The sequence below is a fragment of the Hyaena hyaena genome, unplaced genomic scaffold (genome assembly GCF_003009895.1).
Source record: "Hyaena hyaena isolate Hyena2069 unplaced genomic scaffold, ASM300989v1 scaffold_79, whole genome shotgun sequence".
Taxonomy (NCBI): domain Eukaryota; kingdom Metazoa; phylum Chordata; class Mammalia; order Carnivora; family Hyaenidae; genus Hyaena; species Hyaena hyaena.
Window position 1 is genome coordinate 3,830,763 of NW_024080711.1, and position 15,978 is coordinate 3,846,740.

Consider the following 15,978-nt stretch of genomic DNA (forward strand, 5'->3'; position numbering starts at 1 on the left):
TGTGGCCGTAGACTAAAATCCTCCACAAAGTTTGTCCCCAGAGTTCTCACTAACTTCATCTTTATTAATTGAGGAACCTAGCAGAAACTCCTTCACTTCCTCCTTTATTTAAAAATTAATAAGTCTGCATTGAATGCCCTTCAATTTCCAGGCACTCTCCTAGATGCTGGGAAAATGATCTGAGCAGACAGGCCCTGCCCTGAATGAGCTTTCAGTTTCCTGGAGGACAAGACACGTAAAGCAGTGACTATAGTGCATTGAAACAGGCACTGTGACTGTGTGTATGCTGGGCCCTGGTAAGGAAGAATATGATGCAACATGACCCCTCATGTTGGATCTGGAAAAGCCTCTGAGAAGGGGTGATGTTAAGGCCAAAGACTGAAGGATGAGTGGGAGCTGGCTTCCAGGTGAGAAAGCAATTTAATTATTTCTTTTCAGAGGATTCAGACATTTGATTGAGGAGTTTCCATTGTCAACCAAAGCAGAGGAGAATACTAATTACATTTTTTAAAGAATCTTTACCCTGACAAAAAAGACCTGTGATTCTTCTTCAAGTGTGGTTCACTGTCATTTTTTTCTATATGTTCAAAACAAATTAGACTTGGGTAAACTGGATTCCTATCACCCTTTGTCAAAGGTGTGGGTACACTCCTGATCTAAGCAGGGCCAGATGAATCTGCAGTGAGAGCATAATTGCCCTGATTTTACTCCATGTTTTAAAAATTCCTCTTGACCTAGTTACTTAGGAGAAGAAATATAAGCTCAGCTTCTCTGCACACACAGATGCATCACAGGACAGACCCAGAAGCGTAGGGGAGGGAAGGTACCACAGTAGCATCTTTCAGCCATGCTGATTCTTGTTCATTCCCCCAAATCCTGCACTCATCAGTGTGATTGGATACTTTGCTTCAGACTTAATCTAAGGTACAGTATCCAACTTAATTACATGAAGTTTGCTCAGGGATCCGATATTCGGGAGTCACTGAAACACATAGGAAATTGTGCTTCTGAATCAAAACAACCTCCCAGAGTCTCAGCCCTATAAATGAAAAGAAGATACACATGAGCCAGAAAACAGGATATAAAATGCAGACCTAAATGTTTATTAATTACAATAGGATGTAAAACCGCAGTTTGCTCTTTTTAAACAAATGTAGCCATTGAAACAACCTTAAACAAGAAAGTGGTTTTTAAAATTTCAAAGTAAGAAATCCAGTATAAGCAAGGATGGCATTTTAAAGTATCATCAATGAATTTTCACATAGACTTTCCATCACAATAATAGTCATTTATATCTTCCATCTTACACAGCAACAAAGTCACAGTGAGAAAGACAGCAATTGCTTCTGAAAGGAAATCAAAGAGGCCTTGAGCGATTATTTTTTCAAAAGGATCTTGGGGAGTTGAAATGAGGCCTGTTTCTCCATGGGCTGACAATGCTTAACAGTGATGGGAACAGCAGAATCCTTTTCTCTGATTTTACCTTTGAACAGAATAAAAGGAACTCAGTGTAACATTCTCCCTCGTAAAGAGATGCAGAACTCAAGCCTAATCCCTAAGAAATGCTATAATCAAAGTAAACATTAATCCTGCTCCTATAAATGCTGTTAATAGCATGTTTCAGCATTCAACAGAATTTCTTTCTCTTGCTAATCTTCCTCTGAATTTTTAACACAATCTTCCTGGGTTGGAAAAATAATTCCAATAGTCAGGAAATGACAAAAGATTGAAGGTTTTGGCCGTCTAGCATTGTTAAAAGACAGCACTCCGTAATAAAAAGAATATAAGCCAGAGTACACGGGACCTCATGATTCAAGTCATGAGGTTTAGGGAGGTACAGGTTGTCCTAATATAAAACTGTGCAGCTTCTAAGTGGATATGTATAAAACTAGCCCTTTGACAGTGTCCCAATTAACACAAACATCTATCCCTGTTTATCATGTCGACCCTTTGTGTAGGTCTTTTGCAGATTGCTATGTGTTGAAACATCAGAAACATCACAAATAAAAAAAAAAATCTAGAGTCTAATGAAATTGCAAAGCTGGCAAAACATGCAGATTTCATGAAGTCAGTGGAAGTGATGTTGGAGAGATGCTGGCAGAGTAGGACCAGAAAATAATTGGAAAGAAAGAAGGAAGGAAGGAAGGAAGGAAGGAAGGAAGGAAGGAAGGAAGGAAGGAAGGAAGGAAGGGAGGAGAGAAAGAAAAGAAAAAGAAGAAGGAAGGAAGATAAAGGAAGGAAGGAGGAAGGAAAGAAATGGACAAGAATGATGATAACAGGTGCTTGAAAAAAAGGATGTCTTTTGACATCCAGACACACTGAAATATTTTTCTAAAATGACCATATCTACAATACTATTCCAAAAATTAAGTGTGTAATAAAGTATATCAAAGACTATCAAATAATTTTCCTGAAAAATTATACACCCAAAAGCAACGTTTGATTGTTTTTTCATTCATTCTAGAACATTCTAGAACATAACTGCATTTATAATACGATATATTTTCTCAGATATGATCTTAATTAAATAGTTTATAAATTTGACCACAAAATCACACTCTGTTTAAAGACGTGTCAGATTTCCTCACTAACAGGTCCCTCTGTATACCCCCAGTCTATTTGCCTCTTGCTCATATATGATACTTTGAGGCTTTGCTGAATACTTGAGGCCTAACATCTTAGAGAATAAATCTCGAAATAGACCAAGGCCTTCTTTAATCTGCAGATTAAACTGTTTTGTCTTTTATCAGTCTTCCCTTGGCTAACCTGTCTTTGATTCTTTTGTCACTTTGAAGCCTTTGACCTTGACCTTAGAGTCTTCAAAAGCTTATGAAGACAGAGCTGCTGATTTCATAGCCTGTCATGCAGGAATACTTTCTCTGCCCACCCTCCCTTACCCACAGCACCCAGCTCAGCGATGGGCCTGTTTCCTGGTCCCTGCTGCGACGTCTTCTTTTGTCTCTCTAGATTTCATTGTGATGACTTCTCCCTTGTAGGGTTCCCGCTTCACGGGGGTAGGTGTGCAAGTCTGAAACAGAACAGTTCATTTTTTCTTGTGGTTTATTAACTTCCTGAATTCAAAACTAAGTGCAGCTTCCTTAATGATCTGTGAGAGCAAAACTGAATCTTGCTAATTTACCTCTCATGTGCCTCTTGCCCCGTGCCCTTTCACTGACGTTCCTGGCAACCTCGAGTACCTGAGCTGTGCCCCACTCACTAATCTGTGTCCAACAGAGACCCAGGAAGCACGCTCTGATTGTTCTTTTCACTGAAACTTACACTGGAGCCTCTGTCCCATCCCCGCCCTCTTCTGGTTCTATTACCTTCCAACATTCTACCTTTCCTTCTCGTTTCAATCCTAGATATCTGTATTCCTAGACTGCTTTGCTGTGCCTCCCCCAAGACTCTGAGCATTTTCTTCCCAGTCTAGCAATTTGTGTGTGTGTTTTCTCATTCTCTTCCTTGCCCCTGTGTGCAACAGGCTGTCCACACAATCTCACATCTCTAACTACACCTCCTGGGTGGCCCGCTGACAGCAGAACCCGCCTTCTGGATTCAGCTTGAGTGAATTCAGTGCTTGCTCAGAGTTCAGAAATCTGGACTTGATAAACAAAGGCATTCACAAGAAGTAACTAAGTCACACTGTTTATAAACATGGACACAAATTCACTGGCAAGTCAAGAGGCAGCAAGCCACAGTGATTAAGGGCACGGGCTTGGAAACCAGACTGTTTGGGCACATTACCAAACACTGTATCTCAGTTGCTTCAGTTGAAGTTGGGAATAGTAACAGCACCTGCTTTTGGGGGTGATTGGGAAAGGATTAAAAATAAGTAAATCATTTGGAATAATGCTTAGCATAGAATAAGCTCTTAATAAATATGTGTGTACACATAAATATGTAGACTCCCCCCCACATACACAAACAAATAACATTCCCCTTGTTTTGACCACCAAAACCAGGACACTGTGGTGATCAACAGCGTGGGCTTGGCCAGACACTCGATGCTTGAGATCTAGCTTTGCCATATACTAGTTGTAGGAAACTATATAGGAAACTCCTCTGAGCCTACTTACTCATTTAGGAAATGGAGGCAATGAAAGCCATCTCCCAGATGCAAAGCATTTCCTTCCTTCATTCTGTGGCTATTTATCGAACACACGCAGCCCCAGATATTTTGCCAGGCAAAGAGGAAAAAACAGAGACACAGAGACTTTGCCTGCAGCTGTGAGGTTTGAAGTGGTGTCGGGCACACACTGAGCACTTAGGGGAGGGAGAGACCCCTGACCTCTACTGACCAGTCCTGGGTTCTGTTCCCTTTCTGTGTCTGGTTAGATGCTTTGCTGGACTTCCCCTTTGGCTCACTATCAACTCTGCCTTTTACTTCAACCTGGATCCTGCTGTCATCTTGAGGAACATCATCACCAAGAAAGGAAGGACCAGCTTCCTATTTCTGCCACCCAGCCCCTGGACCTTGTGGTTTCCTGGAGCCAAGTAACACCTGAAGATTTACACCTACTTACTACCCCACTCGATGACTACATCCTCCCTTTCAAGGAGGTCTTCATGTTTTTTCCTCTTCTGGTTTACTTTCCAAGCCAGACCGTATGATATATCACTTAATCCTAGGGTGACCATGTAATTGAATCCAAACATGAGTAAGACTGTAAAGGGAACTAAACATAATTAATGGGCATAATCAGAACTGGCAGAACAGGGCGTCTGGATGGCTCAGTCAGTTAAGCAGCCAACTCCTGGTTTCGGCTCAGGTGATAATCACACGGTTCCTGGGTTCGAGCCCTGCATCAGGCTCTGCACTGACAGCATGGAGCCTGCTTGGGATTCTCTCTCACCCATTCTCTCTCTCTCTGCCCCTCTCTCACTTGTATGCACACTTTCCCCATCTCTCTCAAAAATAACTAAACTTAAAAAAAAATAACTGGCTAAGAAAACTAGCATTCATGTCCATATGTTGCCTATAATCAGAAAGGTCTTTCCTTTCTCTCTCTTCTGTTAGCACAGACCTCAGTAAAACCTGTGGCATAGTTCAATTCCATCATCAGCCTCTTCCACAGCTAAGAGCCCCTGGAGAAAGTGACCCAGGTGGGCAGATCTTTGTGACACCTGCCTTCATGCTGCCTGCCCCTCATCAGCCCCACTCTGTCTCCCTCTTCATCCAACAGTTCCTCTGAGACTTCACTGCTTGTGGTTTCCAGCTATTACTTCTTTGTCTCTCCGGGACTCCTTGGTGGCTAAAAGCAGTGATCTAGGCAGAGCCGTCACATCCGGGCATAGTCCTCCTCACTCAGGGGTGGGCTTGCTCCACAAGCTGATCCATCCCTTGGAGGATCCTCCCCTGACCCCAGCTGCAGGCTGGCAGGGAGCACGTGACTCAACAGGTGATCAGTGTCCTTCACACATCCTCCCGCCAGGGCTATGCCTTTGCCCATGCTGTCATTACCACCCTCCTTTGGCCTAAATATTGCTGATTTATCTTCTATAACTCAGCCCAGAGGGTCATCAGTCCAGGATGCTTTAGCTCTCCCTGGCACATCCACTTCCTGTTTACCATAGTTTCTGTTTACTCATCTATCCCTTGCAGCAGATTCAGGGCTGGGGTCCTGCTCTGCTTTTCCATAACCGATACTCAATACACAGTTGATCAATTTCTGCCAAGGGTAAGATGGGAAGGAGATCCCCACCTGAGCTTTGTCTCCTCTTTGTGTGGGTCATCCTGGCCTGGGCTAACTCCGTTTCCCTCACACTCCATTGCTGTGTTTCACCATATATCTGTTCTTTGGACTGCCCTTCCTCTTTGGCCGGCTGCCTTCTGGGGGCAGGCCTCAGCCCACCTGGGTGTCCAAGAACCACTTTCTGGTTGCTCGGTCACTGCACTAGCAGAGCCACCAGGCACCTCATAGCCTTGCTGGTCATTCTGGTCACAGTGGCACCCATGTACCTCTGAGCTGACTGGTCAGGTCTAATCTGCACGTGGTCCTGCTCTGTATCTGCCTCTGAGGCTCTCAGTAGGCAGAGCACAATTTCCCGCCAGGACTGCCGTGGGACATTAACCACTCCTGCCCACGCGGCTGCCTCAGGAACAAACCAACCCTCTCTGGGGAGGCTTCGAGGCTCCACACTTCACAGCCTTCCGCTTTGATAAATGACTTGACAGAAATCAAAGACAGTTGAAGTTCTGGTCCCAAGCCTCCCAGTACTTTTCACCTTCTAATATCTTCCTATCCTTAGAGGTGGGTCACATAAACTCTTTAATGCCGGACCCACATCTTGTTCATCTTTGTACTTACTGCCTATCGTCCCTGGCATTGTACTCGGCATAGATTTCCGAACCTCTGTAGACATTCAACTGTGACAAAACGGAGAGGTGATGGCACTAGTCCTGCAAAATCTCAAGCCATCACTGCGTTATTCAGAAGTTCAGCTGCACATGTGTTTTCTCAGTAGACCTAACCTACAACTCTTGTTACCTCTCTCTAGTGACAACGAGAAGCCTCCCTCTGAAGTGTGACGTGCCCAGCCCTGACACGGCCCCCAGCATCTGGTGAGGCCAGTGCATCATGCCCATGGCTCATCCTAAGTGGTGGGGTCCAAAATAAAGTGGGCTTCATTCCCTAGGATCTCAGATGGGTACAGTGGTTAACACGGACTCCGTCCTGAGTCTCCCAGCTAAAGCCCCATCTAATTCTTGGAGGACATTTATGGAAAATCTGGACAAAGAAGCAGAGGGCTCTGGATTGAACAGAGGGCAGCTGTCTGCTTCCTTGTCTCCTCCATGTTCTGATTTTCTTCCTCCCTCACTGGTCAGCTTTCTCAGACTCCTTCACTGGCTCCTCCGCTCCTCAGCCCCTGAAGGTTGGGAGCCCCAGAGCTCTATCTCAAGCCCCCTTTCTCCTCCTTGGTGGCCTCAGACTTATGGTTTTAAATCTACATGCCACGATTCCCAAATTTTAGGTCCAGCCCTGATCTCTCCCAACTTCTAGACTCCTCTGTTCGAGTGGCTAATAGACCTCATCGCAGGGAGGTGTCATAAGTGTCTCCAGCAAAACTGGAACTTCAGCACAAGGAACTCCAGGTGAAACGGAAGTAGGATTTAAGGTCTTTGAGACCAAAACACTGCTGTTATATTATGCCTGTATTCTCAGGGCCTGGGAGACTGCCTGGTGCTCAAGAAATATTTAGTAAATGAAAGGTTTCTTAACTGTAGGACTTCATAGAACTTTTTATATAATATTGGGCAATAGAATCACCCTGAGAGTAGCATTATCTAAAATTATGTGACAGCTTCCTCAAGGTGCACGTCAAAAGACTAGCATCCTAAAGAGAGAGAGAGAGAGTAGTGTGAGACTAGTGTCCTGAGAACATACCTTCAGAGGGTTGAACTGGATTGTGGGATTTTTTTCCCCTCAGCCCAGGTGGGTCAGAATTCAGTGATTTCACCCACCACCAGTTCTTTCCATCCCAATGATGTCACAGTCCAATAAAATGGCCTGAGGGTAAAACCATGTGATGGGCTCTCCGAGGTAATATAGGGAACACAGATGGCACCTTGTCTGGCAGGGCGCTGCCGGCTCACATTGGTAAAATTCAGTTTAGATTTACAGCATTTAATGACGACTGTCCTTGTGATGAGTTCACAGACAAAAAAGAGCACTACATCACAATGTGTGGCACTATGAATAAATATTAATCACAATCATCATTATAGCTGCATAACTGCAGAAATGCTTTTTGGTTAGCAGATCAGGGGAAACAGGAAGTTGTAAGTTGATAGAAAATGTAACTGTATTGTTTGCAGAGTTGTGTGCAGAGAGTTTCTGAACTAGGAAAACCAAGAGGAGAAGCCTGGGCCCCAGAGGAAGTTCTGATAGTATGCCAACCATGGAGACTAAGAAACTAAAATATCAATAAAGACAATAGAATTTCCAGATTCCAAACAGCAGATACTGACCCCACACTTAGCAGTCCAAATGAGCAGCAAATGAAATCCATGCCTGTCTGGTGATCACTCAGCACACATTGAAAGGAGCCCTTAAGGGGCTGTGAATCCCTAGGGCGCGAGTAACCCTTAGGTTCAGTAGAGGTGATCTATAACAGAGAAAACCTGCATTTCGAAAATAATCTATAACCCACCAGATATTTCCATTTAACCTTCAACATATCTGCTGAGCTATTTCTCAAGGACAATGGAACAAAGCTGGGCCTTCTCATTCCAGGGATGGTTCCTCTGGTAATAAGTTTGCCAGTCTGAGGGTAAGTGAACCCCATGTACAGGAGGGGAATATAGTGGGGTGACATTCTGAGGGTGGTGGCAGGTGGCTCTGTGTGCTGGGGGGGTGGAGAATTAACTTTCCTGATCAGTACGTTGCAGCAGTAAAGGGTAAGGAGATTGGCTTTGGAGGTAGAAAAATCTGGGTCTGAGTTATGACACTACCACTTAGTAAGTATGTGATCTCCTTAAGTTTCAGTTTCTGGGGTGCCTGGTGGCTCAGTCAGTTATGCATCCAACTTTTGATTTCTGTTTAGGTCATGATCTCATGGTTTTGTGAGTTCAAGCCCTCATAGCGCAGAGCCTTCTTGGGATTCTCTCCCCTCTCCCCCACTCTCTCTCTCTGCCCCTCCCTCATTCATGCTGTCTTGGCTTCTGTCAAAATAAATAAATAAACCTAAAAGAAAAAAAAAGCCACAGTTTTTTCCTTTATAAAATTGGAATACCACTGAAGGTTATAAGGATTAAACTATGCCAGGCACATAATTGCTTATCAACAAATATATACTGAATAAATGTTGAATGGTTAAAGCACAAAAAGAGAGGATTTAGAAAGTCCCTGTATACAGTGGTGTGCTGGTAAATGTTAACAACCAGTGCTGCCTTCCCTTTCTCACCGTCCCCCAAAGCGCTGATTTATAGCACTTGCCTATTTCTGGGGTGTCACTTTGAGCTTCCGAAGTGACATCACTGTAAGGGGAGTTAGGAAGAGGTACACACAAATGTCGCCCATAAGCCAAAATGAACTGACTTCAAAAGAGGTATCGCCTTTTATAATTATTATTTTTTTTTATTTCTAGGAGAGAGAGAGAGAGAGAGACAGCGCGAGCAGGGGAGGGTCAGAGAGAGAGGGAGTCACAGACTGAAACAGGCTCCAGGCTCTGAGCTGGCAGTCAGCAAAGAGCCCGAAGCGGGGCACGAACCCACGAACCGCGAGATCATGACCTAAGCGAACGTCGGACGCTTAACCGACTAAGCCACCCAGGTGCCCCATTGCCTTTTATAATTATTAACAATCAATCTGAGGAAATTAGGGTACATGGCAGTTACCGACAGCCCTTCAATGATTTTCTCTGAGGTCCCACATTGAGAAAGACATTGACAAACTGTTCCTTCTGAAATGGAGAACGCTCATTTCAAGGACCAGATCAGCCACCCATTCAATTTTATCTTATCTAAAAGGCAAATTATGCTTATTGTTGCAAAGCTTTAAAAGTTTCAAAGCTTTGGCCGAACTCTGAAGCCATGCATTGCTCCGTGAAGCTATTCCTGTTTCTCTATAAAATGCAATGTGACCCTGATTTCCCAGAATAGATTGGGTTGCTTAATACTGAAAAAAGAGAAAAAGAGATGACTTAAAGAAAGTCTGTACTTCCAGATTCTGGCGAAAATAACAAGTCTAAGCACACAAAAAATTTTAGAAAAAGTAATTCATTTGAGATTCATGGGCTTTATTTTTTGGAGTATGGAATTAACAGTATGTAAGTTGATTTTGTGCTTTCAAGATGCTCTTGAGCATCTAAGTTGCTGTTACTCTGTTTCCCTTCTCCTTCATTCATCTCCCAAAACTGTCTCTTAAGTGGCTTTTTATAAAATATGGTAACATATATTGTATTATATTTATTAAATAGTTCGATGCCTCACCTGATTTAAATCTTTTCCCATAAGGATCAGCTGCTTTAATGTTAAAATAAATAAAGTAACAATTCCCTAAAGCTGTCAAATTGGATAAAAATGTTGTTTCTTTCCTTTGAAATTCCTTACTGCATCTGATAACAGTGGTAGCTGAGTGGCATGATGCTGGTCAGTTTTATTAAGTAATAAAATCATGGATAAGAACGAAGCTGACAGATAATTCCACTATTTGGGATGAACCAGCTGGCAATCTTCTGGGTAAGTTGATTTAAATTTTTTCTAAGACCTCTGAAACTATAGTCTTCGTTCCTTCTATTTGCAGTTTGTTTGTTTTAATGTTTGTTTATTTTTAAGAGAAGAGACAGCATGTGAGCAGGGGAGGACCAGAAAGAGAGGGAGACAGAGGATCTGAATCAGGCTCTGAGCTGTCAGCACAGAGCCCAGTGCAGGGCTAGAATTCATGAACTGGAAGAACATGACCTGAGCCAAAGTCAGATGCTTAACCAGCTGAGCCATCCAGATGCTCCTGCAGTTTGTTTAGTTATCAAATTCTCACCAAGTACCGAGTACTGGGCATGAAAATATAAGATGGTGTCCTCCAGCCAGGTCAGCTGAGTTCTGGACCAGGCAAACACTGATGTGCTTCTACCAGCAGTGTTCTTTGGAAGTCCAGAAGGGTAAGGGATTAATTTTCTCAGGACAGATAACAAGTGAATAGGAAAAATGATGTGGGCTGTCCCTGTGTGCATTCAAACTCCTATCCTCACAAAAATACCGGACTATTTTAAATGGAAACCAAAGCAAGAGCTCGAGTAACCTAATGTGAACTTGAAAGTGGAATGCCTAACAACTCTCTTTGTTAACCTTAGTGTGATGTTTTTCTTCTATAAAATTATCTTTGCTTCATGGGGAGAAAAAAATGTTTGAAATGCCTCCAGGCAACCTCCAAACCTCATTTTTTCCCATTTTATTCGATACTTTTCCCACACCACCGTTTTCCAAAATAATGCATTCACCCACGCTTTGACCTTCACAATCATTTTCTTGCTCTATGGAGGTCCCACGATACAGCGAGAATCAGAGAGGCTATATTACAAATCCTGTCTCTTACCTTTACTTACTGCTTATCACAGGGAAAGTTACTTAATCGTGCTGAGACTCAGCTTTCTATTTTGTAAAATGAGGTTGATAATACCTACCATATGACTTGTTATGCAGGTTAAGTAAAATAATGACTATAAACTGTCTAGTACGGTGCCTGGCAGATAGTAAGTGCTCAGGACAGCCCATGACAATAACGATAACAGCTATCACCTATTGTTACTGCAAAAACAATAATGCACTTGAAGTCCTTAAAAGGTGGTGACATCAGAAGAAAATAGTAAGAAACTAAGATAACTCACAAATTGAAAGTGAACTCTTGAAAAAGGAAGTTGATATGAATTTTGCCAACAAACCCTAATATGACAATTTGGGGAGGAAAACTGATGAAGCCAGTCATTTGGTGATCTCTGCTGCCTCAAAACATTTTCTCTACAAGAAGACGACTTCGGTAAAGTCAGCCATTTAAATACAGTCTATCAGGCATTCCCAATTAGTCTAAGCCTATCACCCACTTCTGTTGATTCTAGCTCCTTACGGTTCCCTAGCCGGATCCCTTTCCACTCACCCCTTGGACTACCACTACAGCTTCATGATGGAATTAGCTGCCAACAACGTCTCCAATTCAGATGATTTCTTGAGACACTGTTGTTTTCCAAATTAAATGCTGAATCATTTATCTCCCATTAACTTATTTAACTCAGTCTTTATGATTTACGGTATCATTTACTGCTCACGTATACAGTTTTTCGAGTCAGATAACCAGAGTTTATGTTCTGGCCCTGCCATATGTGAGCTGTGTGACCTGGATCAGTGTCTTAATTTCTAAAGTTTATTTCCTAATCTTTCAAATGGGGGAAAATAATACTTCCTTCCCTCACAGAGTTATTACAGGGAAAGAACCCATGCCCAGACTTGCACTCATGTAGCATCAGTAAATATTAGTATTGCAATCTATCACACACGTGGTCAAAAGCACAGGGATTCTTATCGTCACTATCTGCCTGACACTGTCAGTGTCCATATTTACAAATTAACCCAAGCAAAGTGAACCGTAATCTTAAACATTTTGACTAAAATACAGGATGTAAAGAATTATAGCACCCTGAGAAAGTAAAACATTCTAGAGTGCTTGTTAACTTACTTAATCAAAGCTTTAGGAAGTGTTAAAAGAAAAACATAAAGCAAAACAGGATGAATCTTGTCTAAGGGACTCTGAGAATCCACAGGTAAAAATTTCTCACAAGGCATAAGATGAAAAATCAAGCAGACTACAAGATCCAAACTAATGCATTGAAAAACACCCAGAGAGCTTTGGAAAAATAGAAATATATTTTAAAATGGAAAGAAGAGAGAGAAGCCTTCAAATGACGCCTAGTGAATAAAACTCAGAAAGGCAGCCTCGGACGATTTCAGCCGTCCAGCCACAGTTTATGGTCCCCACGTGGGACTGAGGGCACAGGTTGCCTCCCCGACACCCCAAACCTAGCAATTTACACGGTTTTCATCTGAAAATTTCTGACATGTTAGTGTATTTAGTAAAATGAATTTTTAAAACAGTGTAAACAAAGGTATAAAGACCCAAGATACATTAAGAACAAATACTTCTTTTATAATAACAGATTTATTATTAAAGACTTAGGACTTAGGGAAACTTGGTTATAGGTTTGGTCATCAAAAGAGGAAAACAAAGAGACAGAACTAACATTTGACCTGTACTATGTGCCTTATATTTAAGACTCTTGTTTCAGTCTTACAATTAGTTAAGGAGGAAATGTCATTTTCTAGATCAGGCAACTGAGCAGAAAGATGAGAGATCTTGCTGTTGGCCACATAGCTAAGAAATGGAAGGGCAAGGTAGAATTCATATTTAGATCTACCTGAACTCAACACTCCACCACTGCTCTCATGGCCATTACAATGAACCTTCATACATTCAACTATATAGAGTGTAATTTTTTTGAGGCACCATTCATTGCTAAGCTCTGAACTCCACCTCCAAGCTATGGGCCACACCTCCCATAGCTGCTCCCAGCCAATGACAGCATGTCATGTAGCTGGTTGAAAGAAGACTTGGCTCAAGGGCTGCCCAAGGCCTTGCTCAACCTGTCTTAGATCGGAGGGTAGACGGGGATGCTTCTATTCCTTTTTCTTAGTCCTTCACCGGAGTCAGACTTGAATCGCAGTCTGAAGGCTCTCCCAACCTTTTCTGGCTCCCTCCAATCTTCTCACATAGGTGTTTCTCCTGAGAAAAACATGAGCACCTGCTTTCTGGAGGACGCTGACTACCCCCATTGCCAAAAGTCCCCAGAAACCCTAAATCCACCTGGGGAAACCTGACTTGGTCCATGAGGAGACCCTCAGTAGATACACCTATCTTCAAGGGAAAATGCATTCATCCAATGAAGATTCTTTCTTTGAAAACTGGAACTTAGCTGGAACCTCTCCTCTCAATCCTGACTCCTGAGAATGTGACATACCGGGTGTATGTGACAACACTAAAACAACATCCAGGAACAGGTGACAGTTCAGCCCCGGGTAAGAATCCATTTCTGCACAACTCACCTGGTCCCGCTGCTTGATCCGTTTGTAAACATACTCAGCAAATGGTTCACGAGGAATAAACTTTCCATCTCCTGCCGTGGCACTGAGAACTCCAGCTTCGTACACCACTTTGCCTCTGGAAATGGTCACAAGGGGCACCCCGTGGCAGACCATGCCCTCGAAGATATTGAAGTTAACGGCCTGATGATGAGTTTTTGCCGAAATAGTCCTGTTTGTAAAAATAAAGACCCTCCGGATCATCACCAGCTCATCTGACAAATATAAAATATTCAAAGAATGACTTTAGAAGAAAATTTAGCAACTCTATTAAGCTGTATTAAGCTTTATCATTCGGACAAGTGACTTCGAGAATAGAACATAGCATTAACATTTCATTACGAAGTAATTACATTTTCTGAGAGGAAAACCCAATACATCACTTCTTATGGTGATTAATGAGGATGAAGTGGGTGAAGGGATGGCATTGTCTCTCACATTAAGATTTTTAAATTAATTTTTACAACACACATGAGTCCGATGATCACACTGACCCGGTACCCACCCAGCTTTACAGAATTTTAACTTTTGGTGAACGAATCTGAGGCTTCTTCATTCCCACTCCCCCCAATCCCATCCCTGTCTCTCCTTTCCCAGAGGGAATCAGAAGTTCGTAGTTGTCAAATTGAACTTGGTCGTTATCAAGGAAAATTGTATCTGGAATTTTTCCTCCCTTCTTTGCGGCAAAAGTTGAAAAATTTGAAGATAATAAAAATAACAAGGCATGTTACAATATAATCACTTAGCAGGATCTATGTCATCTATTTGCATATTCATCATTATTCTCAGTAGTTTATTAATACTTTCAATCTTATACGGTATGATCAATGACTTCCAGGCTGGATACTTGAAAATGTTGAGTGTCTTCTTCCCTAAATCTCATTTGGTGGAAAGGGGCAGCGGGGTGTGTGTGTGTGTGATCTGGCACAGCAATAAATAACATGAGCATCATCTGAATTCTGGTAGAAGTTTCTACAAGCACTCTCAAGATGGATTGAGAGAAGTACTTTGCTAAAATCCCCAAGGCTGGGTCAAACCTAGTCTGGAAAGGTGGAGCTGGGGGATACAGAGTTTTGTGTGCTGTCATTCTAGAAATGAACGAGATGGTGTTGACCTGGATCTTGGGTCCAGAACCCTACACCCAACTGCCTACTTTGGTTTCCAATCCTAATGTGTCCAAATAGAATTCTTGATTTTCAAGGCCTCCCATAACACTCCCACTCAAGTTTGCTCCTCCCTTGAGTGTCTCAACTCAGTAAATGATACTACTTTCTGCCTTTCCTCCTCCCTCAACCTATCATTGAGCCTCTTGGTTCTACCTCCCAAAATAAATTAAAAAATCCCAAACCTGCCCACTTTGGTAGCTCTCCATTGTTCCCACCCAAGTCCATGCCACCATCATGTCTCATCTGGACGACCCCAACACCTCCTACTGTCCTCTTTGTTTCCCGGGTTACCTTCATACACTCCTCACCACTGTCCACAAAGAGGGGCCTTAAGAACCAACTTATTGATATAAAGAAAAGTTGAAAAGGTCACAATAAATAAGAGGTAGATACGAATACAGTAACAATAATTTCAAACGCAAAGGAAGAGGGATGGTCATATAGTGATGTCACTAAAATAGGAAAACAAAATATTTAAAGGGTTACTAAGGATAGGATGAGTTATGATGAGTTATGAGTTGGTGATGAAAGATAGAAACTCAAAGTAAATCTAAGGAACAATATAAAGGAGCTTCAAACCTGCAGGTTAAAGTGAGTTTTTATGACCATCACAGTCTCTTCGCGATGCTTCCGTAGTCTGGGCTGTGGCTTTCCTACATATCACAGGTTTCACTGATGGCAGAAGCTCTCGGGCTTGTTTTGTAAAATGTTACCTTAACATGGCTGGACAGATGCATTAGTAAGGCTGCTAAGTGGAGAATGTAAAATGCATACAAATTCATGCTGAAATGGTTACTGAAATACAAGAACAGGAGGCAAAAAAGGGCAAGCCCTAAATCATAAAAGTCTATTTTCCTGATGGGAAGTTAAAAATTACTGATACTCTTAGGGAAATAATCTAACAGAAGAAATAAGCTCTATATACAAGGACTGTCATTACAGTACTGCCTACACTATTCAAAATCTGAAGCATAATATTTTTCTAATCTATCCAGTGGAGTATTGGGCATCTATGAAAGACTACAATTAAGAATATGATAAGGAAGCAAAGAAAATGATAATTACATAATAATAAGTGGAAAAAGCAAAGAAAATTATAATTATGCAATAATAAATGGAAAAATGTTATACAATGTATGTATATCATGTCTACAAAGAAAATACATATGCAGGTAGATAAATACAAAA

At 42.1% G+C, this 15,978-nt stretch overlaps 1 protein-coding gene across 1 annotated transcript in view; it reads right to left on the bottom strand.

Moving 5' to 3' along the window:
* Positions 1-1,082: 1,082 nt before the first annotated feature.
* Positions 1,083-15,978, bottom strand: part of DPYS (dihydropyrimidinase) — an 81,494-nt gene continuing 66,598 nt past the window's right edge. Inside the window, exons 8-10 of the mRNA XM_039233779.1 lie at positions 13,589-13,796; positions 2,898-3,028; positions 1,083-1,483 (exon numbers count right to left, since the gene is read on the bottom strand). Coding sequence (XP_039089710.1) covers positions 2,912-3,028; positions 13,589-13,796 — 325 coding nt within the window. The 3' untranslated portion in view covers positions 1,083-1,483; positions 2,898-2,911. The remainder of the gene's footprint in view (positions 1,484-2,897; positions 3,029-13,588; positions 13,797-15,978) is intronic.